This window comes from Battus philenor, unplaced genomic scaffold (assembly GCF_028537555.1).
Source record: "Battus philenor isolate CCGP_79_NKW_IND1 unplaced genomic scaffold, ilBatPhil1.0.hap1 SCAF_19, whole genome shotgun sequence".
NCBI lineage: Eukaryota > Metazoa > Arthropoda > Insecta > Lepidoptera > Papilionidae > Battus > Battus philenor.
Window position 1 is genome coordinate 13,493,185 of NW_027181681.1, and position 22,524 is coordinate 13,515,708.

The following is a 22,524-nucleotide window of genomic DNA, read 5'->3' on the forward strand; positions in this document are numbered from 1 at the left end:
AAAGCCGGAATTAGAATATTGTAAAATCATCGTCATATCAGCACGCCCACTACAGGATGTAAACCTGCTCCAAATATCGCCACAACGACTGGTCTCGACGCTGCCCGCTACCCTAACTATGCCGTCAGTCTAATGTCGATGTAATAAAGTACACACTAATAATAAATCAAAATATTTTAGCAGGTATAATTGATAAGCTTTTTCAAGAGAAGATTGGCCTTAGGTTAAAGCATGACTACTAACCAAAACTCAATTGGTCAATCATCATTTCAGCAGTAGGATATACACTGGACATAAACCGCAACAGAGATATCCAAAAGGATCAGGCGGAAGAAGGCTGCAGTTTTCCGACGACCTGAACGAGGTTACCTGTCCACCTTTGTTGGTCCAAGATGTCCACTCTAGATCCTTAAAGTCCCAGAGTCATCTATCCTGTACGTTTTTTGGTCACTATAACATGTCCATTGAATTGGGTATGTTAGTTATTTTGGCTATCTTGTAAAGAAACCCCGAGCATAGCTACCTCCAAGACTTGGAAAAATTGAAATCACCATAAAGTAGTGTGTGCAGAAAGTAGTCTTTATACATTTTTTAACGTTTCTTTAGTTTCATTAACTTGTGATTTGCTTATTTATCCGTGAGCAAAAATGTTAAACATTCAGATCTTGTAGTGGAGCTATGAAGTGCGGAATAATTTTAATAAAATTGTTTCTGTTCTCACCTCATTATCTTGAGGTGGCAGTTGTTGCAGGAGCTGTTTCAGCCGATGCCGCTCGCCAACGCTGTTCACGTACGGCACCTTATCTTCTGGGATGGCCGAAAAGTACAGGTGGACCTGGAAACGAAAGTAATTGGTTTCAGTGAGCGTCTCATTGATAGGGAAGACAACAATGGCCCTTCGTTATTTACAGTATGTTATAAAGAAAATGGACCTGATGGATAGAGAGGATTCTGAATATAAATTAAATAATAATTCAATTTCGATTGCAAAGGTCACTGGTAGGCATACACTGGTAAGGAAGTGAGGTTATAAAGGAGTTACAAATATTTGAATTTGAAATTAGAAGAAAAAGTAAAACTTCAGAATTAATGACGTCAGAGTGAGCAGCAGTAGCCCAGTGCTGGAGGACTGAAACTTGCGATCGTAGGTCGCGGTTTCGAATCCTGTATCCAATCTTATATAATTCACACTTTTTGCATTAATTATATAAGATTACTACTGCTCACAAACAAGTTACCAGAGATTGTCAGCGGCGTCCTTTGTGTACCGTACCACGCAGCGATCGCCAACCTACCTGCCTAGCGTGATTATGGTTTATCCCCCATAAACATTTTTAGAGAGGCCTATGCCGCCAGAGTGTACGTAAGTACTTGTGGATTTATTAAGAGATTCTCTGGATAAAAGCAGTTAAAAAGGCAGGAATAGTAAGCATCAAAATATACCGAAATAAAGTTTTATCAAATGGAAAATAATTTCTACCTATGACAGTGAGGTGGTAAGAAAAGGACCAATATTTAGCCACTTCCGCACATGCAGTGGTAGTCGTGCAACAAAGTGCACCGCCCGCCAGCCCGCTGACAAATGCGCATGCGGCAAACAATGCGAACTACACAACTGCCACCGTCAAATCACTCAACACGTGTTACACCCCTCCACGGGCCATCTTCAGGAGTTATGTTACACCGATTAGTGCCAAACACAGAGCCAACTACCACTGCATGTGCGGAAGTGGCTAAATATTGGTCCTTTTCTTACTTAGGATGGACTTCCGCAAGGTAACGCCTGATTCCATTAAATAGTAAGGTGGTGTTCATGGTTTAGAAATAAAAAAATTATCGTGGCACTATCTTGCGTAGAATAAACTTGATACAGGGTGCTACGTAAGTCGTACGTCTCGTTTTATTTGTAACTTTAATAGTTATGGCGTCATTCGTACTGTAACACAATAATGCGATGAACGCAAAGCGTGTCCCACTTATGGACACGTTCCAAAACAAACAGTAACTCCCTCTATTAAAACGATGATTTTGATATATTTTTTTAAAGTTTCATGAAGAGAGAAACATTATAAATTAAGAGGAAAATATTTAAGGAAACAGTTTTCTTTTCTCAAATAAAATATTAATACGTAAATAAACACTGTTTTGGTGTTTTATTTACGTACTAATTTTTTAGTATTTTTTAACTGTCAAATAGTTAGCCTTTATTAAAGTAAAAATAAGGCATGTCACGCTTAAGTATACAACTGCAGTTCACAATTTTTTTTTTTAATTTTACTCGCAATTATCGTTCGTGTTGTTGAGATATCACATGTACACGTATAAATTAAGTAGTTACTTCCATACATTTTCATAAAGGCCAATAAGTTCTAGCAATACGAAGTCTGTCATGGCAGCTGGTTATAAATACCTTTCATAAATTCATTCGCTTCGTGTTAATATTGGTGCAATAAAGGCGCGGTGGGTTAATGAAAATTCTACGTGATCTGCATGCAGACGCAGGGGGATGCTGCCACCACGGTAGACCCACCAACATTTATTGGTTTATTCAATCGTGCTAGTATTAACCTTGCACCAGACACCATCAGGGCGCGGCGACGTACGATATTAATTGGATATTTAATTAAGTTAGATTAATAAGTTCTTCCTAGGGTCGTATCCCTGCCAGTTAAAGATCGTGACTTTTTTCGAAAAATGTTTCTTCTTAAGTGTTATGTATCACTTCGGCTACTATATGCTGTATACTGCTGCGGTCTCAATGCGTGTATCGCTAATATATTAATGGATGGATTCAAACTCAGGGAGTGTGGAGTATCTTTCGTGCATCTGTAACCCAGGTGTGGTACACCGTGGTACATCTGCTGATCACCAGCTGTCGTGTATTCACCGCGGTAAGAGAAGAATGCCATACTCTGTTACCAGACAATAGAGAAGGAGAACATCGTCTCACTGGTGAATAAAAATGACGCGTGAAGCGCTAGAACTTTTTGAACTTTTGCAAAAAGGTAACAGGAAAAAAATAATAAGATAACAAGAGAAATAAATAAGAATTATGAATATATAAATTGATAAAAATGTAAGGAATAAAGAAATATAAATAATAAATTTAAAATTGTAATACCCTGGTAAGAAGGCGATGTATGGAAGCAAAGTAGGGAAAGGAATAAGAGATATCGTAAATTAGATGAAAGAAAGGAAGAAATTGACAAGAACGAAGAGAAGAGAAGAATGGAAATAAAAAAAGAAAAATTATAATGTAAATAAAGATTCTGTTCACACGTGATAGGGATTAAACGAGAGGCGCCAAAAATAAGGCTATAATAAAATATTATTCATTATAGTCCTCAATTAACACGTGTTAATCCAAGAACCTTGCAACCGATGGTCAATAGGGCCGAAAGGTTCGTGAGCGGCGACCACGAGCAGGTGGACGCGGAGTGATTGACCCTTGGATGGACCAACGACACACCGGGTCATCACACAGCACCGGTGATCATGGCGACCTTTGGGATAGGCATATGCCTAGTAAAGAAGGAGAATCCAGGAAAAGGTTAACTGTATTTGTAATATATTAAACTGACTAACAATAAGCGATGCGTGTAAGCAATCACTCAAGAATATATGTAGATGCATATATACCAGGGTGAATCAAAAAGTTCTTAGAAGTGCATATATATGAAATCTTTTTGGATCAAGTTCGATATTCAAAGTAAAGAGTGTCTATCACACTATATTAATGCAGACTGTCACTTGTTTTTGTCAGTTCGTTCGCATGTAATAAATTTTTTTGTGCAACGAGTTGCTACAAAGTCAAAATTATGGATAAAAGTGAGTTACGTGCGGTGATAAAATATCTCAGTTTGAAAAAAATGTCTACGAAGGAAATTTTTTTGGACATTCAGCAGACATTAGGGGTGATGCTGTACCCTATTCTACGGTTGCGTACTGGGTGGCTGAATTTAAAAGAGGTAGATCAAGCTGTAAAGATGACCCGCGTTCTGGGCGGCCTTCAACCTCCGTTACAGAAGAAAATGTCAAAAAGGTTGAGAATCTGGTTTTGGAAGACAGAAGAATGACTATAAAACATATAGCTGAGATCCTAAAGATATCTTTTGGTAGCGTTCAATCCATTTTAATTGATTCACTGGGGTTCAAAAAAGTGTCTGCAAGATGGGTGCCACGAATGTTAACCGACGAAAACAAAAAGCGACGTTTGGAAATTTCCAAGCGTAATCTCGAAATGTTCCAGCGTGATTCGGATAATTTTTGCCGCCGTCTTGTCACCATGGATGAAACGTGGGTCCACCATTTTGATCCTGAAACTAAAAGACAAAGCATGTCTTGGAAACGACCATCCTCTCCATCCATTAAGAAATTTCGAGTTGCTCCTACCGTTGGCAAAGTTATGGCCTCTGTGTTCTGGGATAGTGAAGGAATCCTTTTTATTGATTACATGCCAAAAGGCCAGACGATTACTGGACCCTGTTATGCAAATTTAATCCCGAGAATTTCGTGAAGCGATTAAAGAAAAACGTGGTGGAAAACTGTCGTTGGGCGTGTTGTTCCTTCAAGATAACGCTCCTGCTCATCGATCGGAAGTTGCGCTCAACGCAATCCGCTGTGCTGGCTTCAATCTCCTTGACCACCCACCATATTCTCCGGACTTAGCCCCAAGTGATTTTCACTTATTTCCAAAATTAAAAGAGGAAATTCGTGGAACAAAATTTTACGATAATGACGCGGTTATAGCTGCCGTAGAGGACTTTTTCGAGAGTCAAGAAAATAATTTTTTTTCACAAGGGATAAGGAAGTTAGAAACGCGTTATTCTAAATGCATTGCATTGGAGGGAGATTATGTAGAAAAATAAAATATTATTATTTAAATCTTTGCATTTTTTAATATTGATTCCAAGAATTTTTTGATTCACCCTCGTATTATGGTAGAGTTTTACATCTACTATGTATTTTAATTACATCCTCATTTACTCAGTATTGTTTTTGTTTTATATTATTTTTAGTGTTGGATACATAATATTGGTTCATATAATGCAGTATCTTTTTACGTATAAGCGAATTGAATTAAAAAAATTCAGTTTGTCATTTTTATAATTAGTATCACCATTATACAACAGATGGCGTCACATATCTCATTATAATATTTAAAAATTACGTCCGCGATAATCTTGACAAAGATACTGTTTAGACTATTTATTTTCTTTTCTGTTGATTTTTTTTTTCTAAAACAAAAGTAACCTAGGGTTTCTTATTGTTATATCAGCTACCTATCAGTATGAGTCTCATCAAAATTGGTCCATCCGTTTCAGAGATCAGCCAAGACACACACAGACATACAGAAAAAGATTAAAAAAAAGATAGTTTTGGTATATTATCGTATATATATTAATATGTGTGTAGTAAAAAGCGGGTATTAATATTACAAACAGACACTACAATTTCATTAATTTCTATAAATTACCATATGCGTAGAAGAAAAATAATATAAAATACCTTCAAATATATAATTGATTATTGGTGTTTCGATTTATTTCTAAAGTAATTTATTATAGTAATGTAAAATAGAAGGCGAATGCTATGCGGTTTTATGGTGTGATTTTTAGTGTTTTAAGATCAGATACCGCGACAGTATACTAAAGTTTCCAATTTAACAGGCCATCTTTACTAGCGGACATCAATCCATTTGTTTATTTGCGATTGGAGAATTATATGTCTGTTTCTCTTGTTTGTTTTTGCTAACAATTAATTGTAGAGGGATTGGGGACTTCCATAAAATTAAAATTTAGGTCTTAAATCAGGAATTGAATTAAAAAGACCTGATTTTAAAAATTACCAACGCCGTGCTTAACTATATATTTGAGATATGTTGACGTTGTTACAGTGCACAGACGCCCACTTCAAGGTAAGTAAGCCTCCCTCAAAATATATCTATAGGAGATATACAACAATCATCACGCTTGGCAGGCCGGTTGGTGATCATAATGTAGTATTATGGTATGCAGAGGACGCTGCTGTCCAACCTCTGGAAACTTGTTGGTGAACTGAGGCAATCCTATATAATTAATGCACAAAGTGTAAATTATTTAAGACTGTAATCAGGAAATTGAACCGTCGAGCTATGATCGCAAGTCTCAGTCTTTTTACCACTGGGCTACCGAGATTGCTTCAGATTAGATATTGCTATTTATTTATTCTCTTAAAAAATAGATGCATCAAAAATAATCATCAACTATTCGTCCATCATCTCTCAGTGCCTTGAGATGATAGCCTACAACCTGCGTGTTACCAGTGATGATTTGCGGCATTGAAATGCGGTGTTTCACTCTGGTCCTTATAAGCAAACTTACTCTTACATGCAGCCATATAGAGTCCAGATTTCTCTACGATATCGAGTTATGAATGAGGAGACGAAAGACGAAAGAAAGAGCCGTCATATATAGCACATTGGCAGGTCAAAGTGGCAGTTGGAAGATCACAGAGAGGTTCTGGAGATTATATTAATGTCCGAACGAAAGACGCCGGACGCAAGCCGCTTCCAACTCGTCTTATTCAAAATCAAGTTTATATGTTCAGTAGTGTATGTACTGCAGATCAAAAGACGATGATTGAACTAATTATGTTTTTATTGCGTGAATAACTATTACAGTTATAATTTAAATAACAAAGTTATGAAAGAATAAATAACTCTGGCGTCAAAACGACATGTGTTATGTTGTTGTAACGGTCGTGGAGCTCGGAATTCATGATTTGGCAGTTTTTGACTCGCGGAAGTGACGTTGAGAAAACATAACACGAATTTTAATTGTACGCAGTTACACGGTACTGGCCGGACCTCGTCTCTGTAAACATACGATGACGAGGGGCTTATGACTTTTTTATGTAAACGTCGATGATTTCATTTGAATTTCCCGCGCTTTTACTTGCCCATGTTTTTACTTGACTTGCACTCACGACGTTTAGCATAAAATCTCTTATACAGAAATTTCTCTCTTCTCTCTTCCTCTCTTAGAGGGCTCCCTGGGGGCGTGTAGTTTGCAAGACGTTTTGTGAAATAGTCTATGGTTTTGTTAAAGATACCTGATTTTATGTGATTTTTCTCTTTGTTGTGTAATTTATGTCAAATAAAATTAATTAACATACGCATAGAAATTTTAGGAATTAGAAAATAAATTAACCGAATCACAAAAAATAGTTTTCCCTGTCTAATTCTTGTTTTTTACTTATATCTGTTTGCATTCATACTATAATAATTCATAAATTTGTATACATTTATTGAACAATATGTTTATTTAATTATTCTATGCTAGATGAGCCCAATTGGACACCAACTAGAATTAAATTGAGCTCTCTAATGACATCCTTGTACTTAAAACAAAATTTCGTCGGTTTTGAACTGAGAAAAGATTACGATAAAATATATTTCGATATCAAGTTTCGGTGCAATCAATTTATAAGTAAAAGGTCTTAATTTTATTTGGAGATTATCATTTAAGATTCTCGAGTGGTGACCATCAGTTGGTAGACACGGCTTGGACAGACTTCCCTCCCCCAGGGGGACCGACGACAAAGTCAAAGTTGCGGCAAGGCGCTGGTCGTTGGCAGCATCTTTGACGGAGGCCTATACCTTGCAACGGGACAAGATTTGGATGACAAGAATGCTTAAAGAAACTGATATGAACGATGATGATATGAATGTGTTTCGAAATCGTTATTGGCTCATAATATCCGGTTGTAAATATAAACATGCTAACAAAATACATTGAAGCAATAATCACCCTATAAAATAAGATGTTGAAAAATATGTTTGAGTAGACAATTTAATATTCCGCGACACGAAATGTTTACGTTGCTGTCAAAATAAAAACGGAGCCCATTAAATTTCCACTCGAAAGAATGAGGAGCGACGGGAAGGCGTCAGTTAATTCGCTGCCCGTTTGCGTAAGCACGGCACCGTAACCTCAAGTGCGGGGCCGAGGAGGGCGGCGCCTTGGGGAGCTCCCTGGGGACCCATTCTAATTTTTTGCTTCGTCGCTCCCCGATTCATGCTTCTTATTACTTTATTTTTGTAGTAATTATAAATGCCGAGTCCTAATTTGGTATTCAAAGCATTAAACTTTACGACCGCCCGAACATCGGAGGAATGGAAAGGTTCTCGTTTCTCGATTTCAAGCGAAGCCTCGAGTGGGTTAATCGCTGTGGCGAATTGTGCAACGCGGCGCACAACGCCGAATAAATACGTTCGTACTGAAATACGAACTCTTAAATAATAATAATAATATTTATTGCGTCCATATCGATTGTAATTTACGTTTAAAGCATTTTCAAACTTATTTAGAAACCAAAAAAGGATATTCGATTAGCTTCTTTTAAACAAATTGGTTAACGATTCTGTTGATGCAACAGATTTACTTGCCGAACTTTGCCCGTGTGTTCCATGGAAGCTCTACATATCCTTAGGGTTATAAATTTACAAAAGTTCCTTTTAGAACTAAAATATCGTATCCTCTTTATCGTATAGTTGAAAATTGGCTATTGCAAGAGTAGATTGTGAGTTAGAGTTAAAAAGAAGAGTGGAGAGTGGCACTCTCGCCATCCTAATGGGAGACAAAGAATATCGTCTATCTATTTGAAGTATAGTCGAAAAAATATAAAAAAGGTGACTTGAAATAATATAATAAAACTGTAAGAGTTAGTTAAACAAAATTTTAAAAGCACAAAATGTGATTAAAAAAATATAAATAATAATGAAAATTGGAATTGTACTGCGAGATAACCATAAAGGTTAGGTAGCAAAGGAAGAGACGTGAGATGTGAATGGTAAGAGAATAAAAGATAATGTGAAGAATGGAAAAAGAAGAGTAATAGAGATTATGGAGAACGGAAGAGGAGGATCATAAGAGAACCCAAACCGAAAAAAAATTAAAATCAAAAAATCTCTCTACTTTTTAAAACAGTGATTTCCTTCATCACAATGATGTCAGTTGATAGACGTCCACTGGTCTCTACCAAAGACCGCCTCGATGGTCGGTCTTGTGCTGCGACTTCTCGCATCCTCGACTATGTAGTCACCCCACAAACACAAAGTGGGGGGCCTATCTACCTGAATCCACTTACAATAACACACGTAGTCCTTATTTTTAAATAATGCTTTATGGTTTTTTTTGTAGATATTGTGACTGCCTTCAATAAGCTACAGTAAATGCTAATGATTGTAACCACTACAAGCGGTGCTGCTACAATAAACGAATAAATAAATGTAAGTGTTATTTAATGTATTTCCTTTGTACCAATTTGTTATATTATTCACTTAATTTTATTACGGAGCGCGGCGCATCGAACCGCTTTGTCGTCTAATTCCATACATCGGCTGTCCGAGTGGTCGCCGCTGTTAGCTGTCGTGACTTAATGTATAAACAATGACCGTCCACCACTCGCTCGGATCGTGTTCGGATGGTCGCTCTGTTGGTGAGATGAATCTTAATTGTCTGTCAGCGATGCGTGTGTCGAAGTGGTAAACGTTGTGGTCGCATTAACTAAATAATACCAAGCGATGACAAAAAAACTATCTGAAGATAATCGTTCATTCTAAAGCAAAACAGTCGTATGATTCCATGGAAAAGCCGGAGAATCTTTAGGTACTAAGTGACCAACTCTACCGTGCACAACGAGTCCTTGCATAGCGTTAATTTTAGCACAATCTGGCCAAAGTATTTTTAAATTTTCGAGTTGAGTTTTTTTAAATGGTATCCCTTTTGTAGATCTGTCTTTTCCCCTAAATGAGATTGACAATTTTTGTAATTTTTATATACATACTCTTTCTTTCATTCACAATATCTTTAATGCCTTCTTTTTGTTCACGTGTTCTTTTCTCATTTGCAAATCTTCTTCTATACGTCGCCTGATCACAATTCTACATTACTTATCATAACGACACATTTTTATATAAAACATTTTATTTCTAGTTTAAGAACAAAAGTTAAAAAGCATTGTTTTAAAAAACATTGTGTTTATTTTGCCTGTTTTGCTTTTTCTATCAGTTTTGTTTATTTGTTGTCATACCGCCTTAACATCTAGGGTCAAGTTTTATCCCTATTTAATGTGATTTGCATCACGTTTTTATAATACTCAAGGAATGTAGGGCGCAGGTTGTCGTCGCCCATTAGAGATGCGATAGTAACTCCCTCTATTTTTATTCACATCTCTACCTCGGAATCAGAGCGAAGTCCTAGCAAGTTACGTTATATTAATTTAATAATGCTATTACCCACTCACAGTTCTCTAAAACACTTAAAATTATTGCTATTTTTACAGGAGTCTCTTGGAATATTCATCGCAAGTTCATAATCCGCAATACGAGGTCTATAAATCCCGAATCGAGAGCATTCAGAAGTTTTTGCGCTAGCTGACTCATAAATCAAGTTAACCTCCAACACACTACATCAGGATGTAAAAAATAAATTTTCTTGTTGTTGGAACATAGACGACATATTAATAATACAACTTTTCTACTTAGAACATACGGTGATATAAAAATAAACAAAAATGACCGAGATCCATAAAAAATTATAATCAATTTTCATTAAGTACATATAAATGTTTGAATGTAAATTATTTGTATAATAATTTAAATAAAAATATACATTGCTCGGATTCGAGTGCCAGGGACCATTACCATAATGGTTTATTTGCTAAAATCATAGATATTTGTTGTGCGAATGAGTTTTTCTACTGAAAAATAAGATTTCTGTTTAATTCTGGTTGGCAAGCTTCGATGCTGAGAAACCAATATCAAATTTGGTAACTTTGGAGATAGAGTCGGTACATCAAGCGTGCATGGTACATTTACTCTCGTAGAGCCATCACTAAACTTTTAAATAGTTTACTTTGGATAGCAGCACTAAAACTTTAAAGATTGATACAAATCTCTTCTACATTTTAAAAATAAACTCAATATCAGTGTTCATTAGTTGATGATAATGTCAGAGTAGACATGCAAAACGACCAATGTTTTGCACTCGCCACAAATGCCGAAGTTATTTTTTGTTACTACAGAATGAACGGGAATCGTGCTCGGGTCCGAGTGCTAGGCACTGCTTATATGGAACTTCCCCTCTCGGCTCCGAATGATGATCACTGAATGTGTTAATATTGCAAATGGTTCCACTGATAGTCCAGAATTAGTAGCAGAAATAGAATTTCGGTCTAATCCAACTGCTTTTAGGCCCTCAGCAATACTTAATGTACCCATCGCAGCTTTCAACTACAGGAATGATACGGTTTTGTTCCGCTTTGCAGTAACATTCTGTGAACTTCCTTGCCATATTTAACTCTGGAATGAGCACGGTAAGACGACATTTGGCAAAACCATTCTTTGGAAATTATTAATTCAGAAAAGGCGCTCATAATATGACTTATTGAATCTTATTCTCTTTTTTTGGTTTTACAGATGTTTGAGATATTACAGAACTAGGCTATCATATTCGCATCAAATGTTAAATAAAAATGTCTATTTGTTATTACACACACATGTGAATTTTGTACTATAATAATATAACTGTGGGAACATATAATTAGCAAACTGTTACATCTGTTTTTTAATGCCATATCATTTACTTATTTATTTCCCCTTTTTAGAAATTTCATAAAGGCGGACTTAATGCCTCTAGGCATTTTCTACCAGTGAACTCAAGGTGGCGCAGAGATAAAGCGGACAGGTGACTATATGTTATAAAAAGTTAATTGGTAATACAAGCATGTGGTATGTAAATAAATACTATACTTATTATAATTACATAAATAGTTACTTATTATTATTGGTCTGTAAATTTTATTATTGATGAAAAAATAAATACGTATTATTTACAGGAGCATTCAAATCGATGCAAATTAGAATCAAATTCTTTATAAAAATCAGATACAATGGCATCCTTTAAGGCTAAGTGGTTCTAAAAGCTCTAGAATCAAAAGAGCCCAAAGTAAATTTAGACGAGATTTTATTTTGGGATCACTACAGAGCGATGCAGTCGCAAGTTTTATTATCATCTAGTCTAGAAATCACGAGATATTTCTTTATAACGGAAGCAAAAGAAATTCCATAACGTTTAGATAAACGGAATGATGGTTTAAGAAGTAATATATTAACAAGTGCGACGGTGAGCATTGCAAGATAAGAGACACTCAAATTTGATGAACTTACAATGAATTTAAATATCACGACATGAAAGTTTCAGGCTGAAACTGTGTAAAATATTGCTCGAAATCACAAGCGCTGTGTATAGTTTGAAGCCAACGAAAATAAGTAGTCTTCAAACAATAGCTTTGTGGCGCAAAACAAAGGGTTGAAGAAGACCAACGGAGCCGTCTCAAACGTCTATTGCGATGCGCTCAACAATGGAGTGGTTTTTATTCTGCCGCGCGAATATCAACCTTAGCGTTAGGAAGGACTCGCAGCGGGAATACAAGTTATTCCGCGGAATAGCTCGTGCATCTGTGGCTTGAATAACAGATGCCCGTACGTACGCGCCGATTGTCTAGAATTTAGGGATCCGTGACTCGAATAGTAAAAAGAGAAACATTTAAACATTGTCAAACGTATTACATATTAAACATCGATATGAAATTGTATACGCCTAAAATGTATATTTTAACACGTTGGGAATATTTTAATAAGGAATCATTTAATTAATTAAAATATTAATAATTTAATGAAACATCATTAAAATGTTTTGTAATGTGAAAATATAGATGCAGCTTTCATGAATTAATAGATAAATTTAAATAAAGAATTCTATTGAAACTGTGTAGGCTTCTATTTTAAGATAGGTAAGTGTGGGGTAAATACCTGTTCAGGTCGCAGTCCCGGAGGAACCCACGTGTATTCCTCCAAAGCACATCCTGAGTCGTCATCACTCTGCGAGTGCCGATGTGGATCTCCAGGTTTTATAAGCCTTTCAGCATGTTCCAGAAGACCTCTGAATTTTCCTTGGGGCACAGGATGAGGAGACAGAGACATGGCTGACTGGGGGGATTGAGGAGACTGGTAACTTTGGCCCGGTTGGTTCAGCTGCGACACGCTGTGACTGTGAAGAAGGTTGTACTCTGGGAAATTCTGACCCGGAGGTGGTTGGCTTCTTCTATAGTTTGGATAGGAGTATGGGTGAGGTGAATTGGATTGGCTCGGTACAGAGGACCCGCTGTGACTTGGCTGCGGCGAAGGCAGAGAGGGAAGGTGTCGCGGCGACGTCACTGGTGAAGACGGCGCTGGTGGGGGCGGTGATGTCGTTTGCTCATGGAGTGGCGGTGGTGACGATCCGGTTGGGGACACCACGCAGTTCCGGCAAACGGGTCTGGAAAGACATAGAAAAAACATGATTATAAATCTGCATAGCAACAAAATAATATTTGGGAGAGATTAACAGGTCCAATGATATTCATCTACATATATATAAATAAATATGCGTCTTCAGATGTGCGGATAAGCTTCGAACTAGGGAATAGGTCTACCAATTTGGCACCTTTTTAAAAATACGTGGAAAAGAACGCGAATAAAATAATGCAAACAGTAGTTTTTATTCCTATATAACCCACAGATTGTATTAAAACACTTGTCACTTGCAGTCGAACATTTGCCGACGATGTTAACAAAAAAAGTATCTGGCGTCGTCTATAAGGTGACATGTGGATGATGGAACCATAAAAGGGTGTCTTCCAGTGTACGAAATAGTAAACTTATATCCTATACAAATAAATAAAATTGGAGTGTCTGTTTGTAATGTAAAAAAAATCGTTTTATACTTCTTTCATATGAATATATATACAGTATGTATACTAAAAATCACATTATTTAATTTTTGCGTGTCTGTTTGTTCCGGCTAATCTCTGAAATGGTTGGACCGGTTTAAATGGGCTTTATACTGGCAGGTAACTGATGTAATAAAGAGTAACTTAGATTAAATAAACTAAATATTTTTTGATAAATTCCATACGGACGAAGACAGGCACAGTTTTTAATAGAAACATAAAGTGAGTACTATGAAATACGTTGATATATTTATTTTTGCAACAGGTCGATTTGTCATATTTAGTTCTGACGGATCAACTTGTATATGAATACTTATCATTGTTTATCTTTACAAAGGTTTTGTTTACAATATGCCGGAGTATTTTAAAACATTAATGCATGTACTAAAAGGCTGTTGACTCCGAGACTTAAAGTGGATAACACTTTTCTTTGATTTTAAACTAAAAATAATTATATTATATTAGTTCTATGTCTGCAATTTATACATTTTAAAATGTTATTTTTACTCGATTATTACGTTTAGTGTACTTTTGTGTACTGGAGCCTTGAGGGTTTTTTATGGTCCCCCCTTTCAGGGAATTCCCGTTCCCCTCCGCAATGTTTGAGGCAGGGATGTTTACAACAGGGATATTTAATTTTTTAATTTTATATTTCTATTTCACTTTCTCCTTTCATCTTTCATAATCTCTTAAATTACAATTTCTTCCTGTCTTTCACAATCTCTATCTTTGTCCACACTCAAATCGTCTTCCGCACATAACCTTCCTTCCCTTATCTTCGTTTCTAGACCACAATTTGTTATATTATCACAGTTTTGACTCAATTATTGTTGTAATTTTTATTTACAATTTTACTTTTATACTATTATTGTTATTTTATTACTTTTTCTTATTTACTCAGCCTATATTGCTTTATTCGTGACTAGCTCGAGATCTTGTTTGACCCTTTTTGACTTAATTATGCGTCTTATTCTTTTCTATTGTATATTGTACTATTTTTTTGGAGAATGCCAGAAATATAGGACGACATTAGTCGTCGCCATTTAAGGGGGGGATGCTGCTTTTTTCAACCCTCTTTCTCATCTCGACTTTTGGATCAGAGAGGAGATTATAATGTTTAGTGTACGTTTATTAGAACCTTAACGTTCTGCAGTGGAGACCGCGGACTGGAAAGCACGGCGTCAGATGATGTTGAAAATACAGGCCGCTTCAACATGATCCAGTTGGAAATGTATGGAGTAAGCCTATGATCAGCAGTAGACATTCTATATCTGATATAATGGTGATGCAGAATAGAATGCGAGACCATTAACTTCTCGTAGTACAAATGATGACAATAAAGTGAATGTATGTGGGTATTAAACATGAGAATAGTGCTACCATCTCCATATATGTGTAAGAAAAGGACCATTATAAAGCTACTTCCGCCATGCAGCAGTAGTTGTGCAATAAAGTGCACCGCCGGCGCGCTGATAAATGCGCATGCGGCAAACAATGCAAATTACACAACTACCACCGTTAAATCACACAACACGTGTTTCACCCCTCCACGGGGCATCTTCAGGAGTTATGTTACACCAATTAGTGCCAAACACAGAGTCAGTCTGTGTTTGGCACTAATCGGAGCAGACAAAGTAGGTTGACGGTTGCGCATTGTTTGCCGCATACGCATTTATGAGCGGGCTGGTGAGCGGTGCACTTTGTTGCATGACTACCACTGCATGTGCGGAAGTGGCTAAATATTGGTCCTTTTCTTACTTAGGATGGACTTCCGCAAGGTAACGCCTGATTCCAATAAATAATTATGTTAATATAACCAAAAATAAACGGTTTCAGATATTATGTGTATATAATGTAATGATAATGTAATAAAAAGCGTTTTGAATATTCAGATTGCTATGTATTAGAATTAATAATTGTTTAACTATCTCTCTCTGTAGTCATTGTACTACTAGAAGTTATAAAACTGTAGATATATAGAAAAAATTAACTAATGTAACATATTTCAGAGTGAACACTTTATACATGGTGATTAAAAAAGTTTTAATAGAGTGAATGTATAGCTCTTTGTAGTCAATTAATGTGTGGTAGACCCTTCCAAAAATCAATTGTTTCAGAAATAATGTATAAAGTAATGATAATGTACAAAAAAGTATGTCTTATAGTTGAGTTTTAAAATTACTTATGTGAACTATCTGATCCTGCAGATTTTGTAATGTTAGAAGTTATTGGCCTATCGTATGTCAGTAGAAAAAAAAAATAATGTGATATTTTTAAGAGTGATCGCTTCATGCATGGGGTGATATGAAAATAGGAGTAAAAGCTATAAAGATGTTTTCTAACAGACGAGGTTTACATTCACAATTTTAAAGGTTTTACACATGTGACTAATTCCTTGTAGATAGTTGTTACCGTTGATCCTTGTAGTTCAATTAATGATTGAAAGATCTTAATTGTGTAAAAAGTCGTGATATATATACGTTTCTTATATTCGCGTAGCAGCGCTACCTCTTCAGGGATCAGAATACCCCGGAGGTTCAGGCAACAGCGCTCTCTAGTCGTCTTGGTACCAGATGCGAGTCTTATAAATACTCTTCTCCATCAGTAATTATTTTTTAACAACTAGGAGCTCTTTTTTGGTATGATATCTTTGGGTACCTCTCGTTCTCCAATACATATATAATTGTATCGATTGTTTAATGATAATATCGATTAAAAGAAAACTAACTGTAAATAATCGATGCGGTATCGCAATCAATGAGTGAATGTATTGGGCGGCGGGGGGCGGGCGGCGGGGGACTATCTCGTGGACCATCGACACTTGATCGATAAGCCGTCGATGCCGCGGTCGGCGAGCACAAAGCGTCCGCCGAGATGCCACCGTTGCTTCAGAGCGATTACAATTAAACTGTTCTGTTTACTGCCGTCTGTTGCGCGGGTGTATCGTTTATAATATTTACCGCCACAAAGGGATAGACTATGCTGAGCTTCGGAGATCGAATCTAAAATGAAGTAGTCTGCAAACGAACCGGAGTAACTTAAAGATTTAATGGAATCAGGCGTTACCTTGCGGAAGTCCATCCTAAGTAAGAAAAGGACCAATATTTAACCACTTCCGCACATGCAGTGGTAGTCGTGCAATAAAGTGCATCGCGCGCCAGTCCGCTGATAAATGCTTATGCGGCAAACAATGCGAATCACACAACCGCCACCGCCAAATTACTCAACACGTGTTTTACGCTTCCACAGGGTATCTTCAGGAGTTATGTTACACCGATTAGTGTTAGTTAGAATTACTTTATTGCACGACTACCACTGCATGTGCGGAAGTTGCTAAATATTGGTCCTTTTCTTACTTAAAGAGTTACTCTTCTGAAGTGGCTGTGGAATTTTATTTGTGCAAGAGATTCTCGAGTTGCCACCATGAGAAATTAGACGCGGCGTTGGGCTAGAAGTGAAGTCGCTAGGGGGATCGACGACATGGTTGCAGGAAGTCGCTGGATGAGCAGCGAAAGACCAGTCATTGTGGCGATATTTGGAGTTAGCCTTTGTCATTGCACTGGGCGTCTATCAGCTGTCACGATGATCATGATTTTTTAGTCTAATTGCCACAAACTTATTATGTTTTTTGGGCCCTTCGCCCACAGTGCTTTTTTGAAGCGATGATTTTAGTGATGATTTAGTAAATACACGACAGCATCTACTAGCGTGTGTTAATAGCGACGGGTGGGAACGGAGGTTACTGAATTGAGTTTGCGTCGCGGCTGATTCATGTAGGAGAGCACACAGCTAGCGATCGCTTCGCTAAAGCATCGCTAAAAGTCGCCGTGGGGAGACACCTTATCTTTCAAATACAGGCCACTCTGCGATGGCAGTGACGTAGTGAAATAAAAGACTGCAAGAATTCTGCAAACGATGTGCGAAGTAATAAGAAAAGAAGACATTGGCTTTAACTGCAATGTGCACGAATTCGTCACTATCCAGGAGACCAGGTTGCGTCTACTCTACTACTAATCTACTTGGATTTTTGGACTCATTTTTATCCAAACAATTAAAAGAGTCAAATCGAAGATCCAATCAATAGACTCATTGATTTTTTTTTAATAGAAGCCCAATATTTATTTCATTTGCATTTACAGATTCCGTGGATTTATTATCGCTTTCATGGGGTTTATAGATTTATAAGTGGATTCGGGAACCCAGCTCTTATGGCGAGTCAGGCACTTGACAGTGCGACCAGGCAAGAGCAAGTGCTTGCTAGGGATCTAAAAACGTCGTCTGAGATATAGTAATTTAGTAACAAAAGACCTGATGATGATCATCATCATTCCAACCGCAGGACGTTCGCTGCTAGACATAGATTAGCGAGCAGTCTACCTTAACAAGGTCTGTCTACCTCGTGGGAGGACGTGCTCAGTCCGAGGTCTAATGTTCATCTATGTTTGACGGTCGTGTATGTTTACGAATCCTAAACATGGTGTCAATCATTAAAGCGCTTTGCGTGTTTCAAATAAATTTATAAGATCTTGTATATCATCCTGATTGATAAAAAGATTTGTTACCGCGTTGATAATGTTTGACATGTTTATAATAAACAAGGCGTTTCGTGCGAACGAACTCGCGTCATCGCTACCGAGTTTCTTGGAAATATAAAAATAATCTCGTATTTTGTTGTGAGTTACAGAAAGAAAGGACTAAACAAATGCATAATGCGCCGCTTGGCATTGCGGTCACGGCGGTGTCGAGGCGTTCCCACGTCGTTGCTGGTGGCCAGAGCGGAGCGATCACCGTCAATGGTCGTTACCTTAAAGATATTTCGTGGTCATTCGAGGTCATATGCCAAGAGCTTCAATAATAAAGGTTTCCATTGTGTACATTTCTGGAAATTATTTCGTGATACAGTTTGTTCTCGAATAGAACCCGTTGGACGCTTTGTCGAGGTGAACATATAGCTATCTGCAAAAACTTTAAACCTTTTACTTCTATTTCAGAGATCACTCTGATATACGAGTATGTTACAGTCACTTATTTTTTCTATTAGAATACGACAGCCCAATGACTTCTGAAGGTATAAACTCTGCAGAAATAGAGTGTAAAAAAATATTTTTTTTTTAATAAGTGGAAATACTAATTTTTAAAACGCTTTTTCTTACTATATTATTTTTTTATATTTTGGGTAGAGTGTACCATACTTTAATTGATAGCAAATGAGCTTCGCCCATATATATATATATATATATATATATATGGGCGACCGTCACACATATATATAATTATATATACATATGTGTGACGGTGTGACCCAAACTAGACTAGATACAAATAGTAAGCTCCTTATTGTGAGAGAAAGATGAGAGAAGTGCATGACAATAATAATATTCAGTGAAAAATGATTAATTGTATAAATAGTCACTGCTTTACTGTGACAGGGGAAAGCGAAAGGTACCCAAAGATGCCTTACCAAAAAATAGCTCCTCAAAAATAATTACTGACGGAGAATGAGTTTTTGTAAGGCACACACACACACACTTATAACGTATATATATACATATACATAAGTCGTACGTCGCAACAATCTTAAGAAATTAACTGTTTCAAAAAGCTCGTAATTGCAAGCTGTTCTCATAACTGTGTCGCGCTTGTGTCCTGGTTGCTTTTATTGCTGCATTATTTTGTTCTGCCTTTAAGTTTAATAAAAACCTTACTAATTCAAGACATAATAAAACAGACACACATAACTAAACTTTACCGAAGTATGAACCGGCTCTTAAAATTTAGTTTGTAAAATATTTAATACGATTTTTTGTTCGTGTGAGTGTAATATGCACTTTATAGATGGCTTTATGTATTTCATAAGGTAAACTAAACTAAACGAAATAACAAAGTGCTTCTAATGGAGGCTTTAATGCATTTCATAGTGTTTTTTGATCTACGTAGTGGGAGGCCTACGCGCGCCGCGTCTACCGGCTTATGGTCGCCATGGAGAACCTTTCTGCAACAACAACCTTCGGTTGCACGAGCGATGTGTCTCCGCCCAGTGCCACTTTAGACGAGAAATTCTTCGAGGTTCGTCGGTGATCTTGGTTCTTCTGCGGATCGCCTCATTTCTGATTCGATCTCGCAGCAAACCTCCGAGCATAGCGCTTTCTATTGTTCTCTGGGTGAACAAACTATTTATCGCATCGATCCTTGGGGGCAGTGTGATGATAATAAAGCACCGCCGCCCTCTCGTGATATGCGCCTCGCGCCTCCATGTGACAGGAAGTGCGGTCTTAACGATCTGTAATTATTTAATTCGTCGTAATAAACATCTTGCGGTATTTCCGGGCTCATTACCGACCTCGTCCGCGCTGCCGGCGGCTCTGTTATTTTTTTATAAAACGATGATGAAAATTGCAAAGCTTTATTAAAGCTTACATTGTAAGTTACAAGTTTAACAGCTAGCTTCTTGACGGTTGCAAATGAATTTTGTCCCGTTACATTTTATCACAAGCCTGACAACTCAAAGTGAACTCCATTACGACCACTTCAGCATCGTGGTGGCCTTCAAAACTAATTAACAAATGCTTTCGCAAGGTTTAGGTAGAGAATCAAAAAGAAAAAAAATTCACTTCGTTGTTTAGTTGTACGTACAAATAACATTATAGTACCTTCATCTTCCAATAACTCTACACATTAATCCAAACTGTAATGACCGTACCTCCACTGCTCTGGTAAAATGAAGGTGCTGAAGAAGTTGAGTTTTCGGTTCGTTTTCGTTTTTGGTACGTAATTTTTTTATTAACGTTATCCCAGGAAGCCGCAGGCCGTCTAATATATTGCAAAGCATTCATAGTTTGGTAGAGTCAATTAACTAAGCAGAGGCATTTTTGATAAACACTGCGCCGAAAATCCGTGGATTTGTCACAATGATATACATAGACGTTGGGTTTTTGATTTATTAAATATTATCGTTATTCATGATAATAAAAACGCATGCTCTAAAAATAAAAATTAAAAAAAATTGTTGGCAAATAAGTCTTTCGTCCCATAAAGCTTTTACACCAGTAACTCTGTATTTTTGATTTATATTTATTGTTACGTCGAGGAAAGGGAAGGGCACACAGTTACGTAACACAGGAACAATGGTTGTCACGCTCTAGTCTACCGTCGGAATGACGAGCGCAGCTTCATGGCTGACCAGTAGACCGCGGGGCGTGGACGCCCCCACAGGAAGCGTCGGCGGCTGCTGACAAATTAGTGCTACACTTCATTGACTTTCAACGCAGCGGTGACTTCCGCTCGCTATCAGAAAAGCTCTTAATTTTGAACAATTATTTTCTTTATCTTCCTTGTTATTGTGGGTCAAGATAGTGTTGCCTGCGACGGTATGTAGTAATATTTTTTTTTCGTACAATAAATCCATAATATATGTTATGTATATTACAGTGTAACTTATTTTTATATATACATAATTTCATAACAGTATAATGGGCGATCTTATCACACGAAACAGTAGCGGGATAAATAGCAGGTAGGTAACGTCTTGTAACTTATTGGTTACTAATTTTTCTTCCACTTGCAAACGTGAGAAGTTGACAGAGTTGCTTAAAAATATTTTAACTCTTTTCATTAACTATGCTGTCCTCTACGGAGTAAATATTCGCTGTCGTCTGACCCAAACATTTGTGCAAGACGTAAAGAGAAATCATTGTCATATATTATACAAATACAAATTCAATATAACCTTATTAGGAAACACGTTAAATTCGTGCAAGTTTTATTTGGATATTAAATATTTATAAGAGAATCATAAATTACAAATAAATCTCTTTTTCACTTCCAACTGATCCGTTTTAAATTTCAAATAAAACTTTTTAAATTTATCTACGAACATATGTCGATACGAATAAATTAATTTGAAATGTAAATTATCTTTTTGTGGTTAATATAACCGGTTGTCTGTCACTGCGTGCAATAACTGGTGAACAATGGCAATAATAAAAATAGATGACCGAATATTTGATAAGAGAATAGATAAAACATTCCGTTGACAAACTTTCACTTAAATGTCAAATTCTTTGAAGCTCAAACGTCATTGATTTTATTTAAAAAAAAAAATTACTGTCAGAATTTAAGCGGGAAATTAACCTAGAATTTTTGACGTTTGTAGAAATATTAGTATCTACGAACTAGTAAACGTAACGAGGACAGCTGATATGCCAATTTGAATTGACAATCTGCAACAGGACGTTTCCATTGCCAAATCAATAAATACCTTTTACATTTTGATATCAAAGCACTTGTTTAGCTAACTGTACGTATTCAAAACAAATATATTTAATAATAAGTATTAACATCACCAAATGACAGAATTTTTTAACAATTGATTTATAAATAATTAACAAAAAAAGCCAATCTGATTAACTCCATACTATAATGTATTTATCATATGAACAGGAAACCGGCACGATTTTGCCTCCCCCATGGAAGCATATAAATATTGTAAATATATCAATAATATGTTGTACGAATATAATGGGTATACCGTTTTGTACTTTTATAATTTGTTTTAATTTTTTAAAAATATATATCTGTCACTCTGGTAAGTAGAAAACAACTTGCTTGATCTTTTTTGGAGAAAGCCTTATACATAATTATCTAATATTTTATATGTACTTCTTGACGCATTTAGATTTGTGGGTTTTGAGTCATTTGAAAATTAAGCTT

The 22,524-nt window shown here is 36.6% G+C and overlaps 1 protein-coding gene across 1 annotated transcript in view; it reads right to left on the reverse strand.

Moving 5' to 3' along the window:
* LOC137921482 (prickle planar cell polarity protein 3-like) overlaps positions 1 to 22,524 on the reverse strand; it is a 183,840-nt gene that overhangs the window by 109,482 nt on the left and 51,834 nt on the right. The window contains exons 2-3 of the mRNA XM_068764257.1: positions 12,857 to 13,361; positions 722 to 835 (exon numbers count right to left, since the gene is read on the reverse strand). Of these exons, the coding sequence (XP_068620358.1) occupies positions 722 to 835; positions 12,857 to 13,361 (619 nt within the window). The remainder of the gene's footprint in view (positions 1 to 721; positions 836 to 12,856; positions 13,362 to 22,524) is intronic.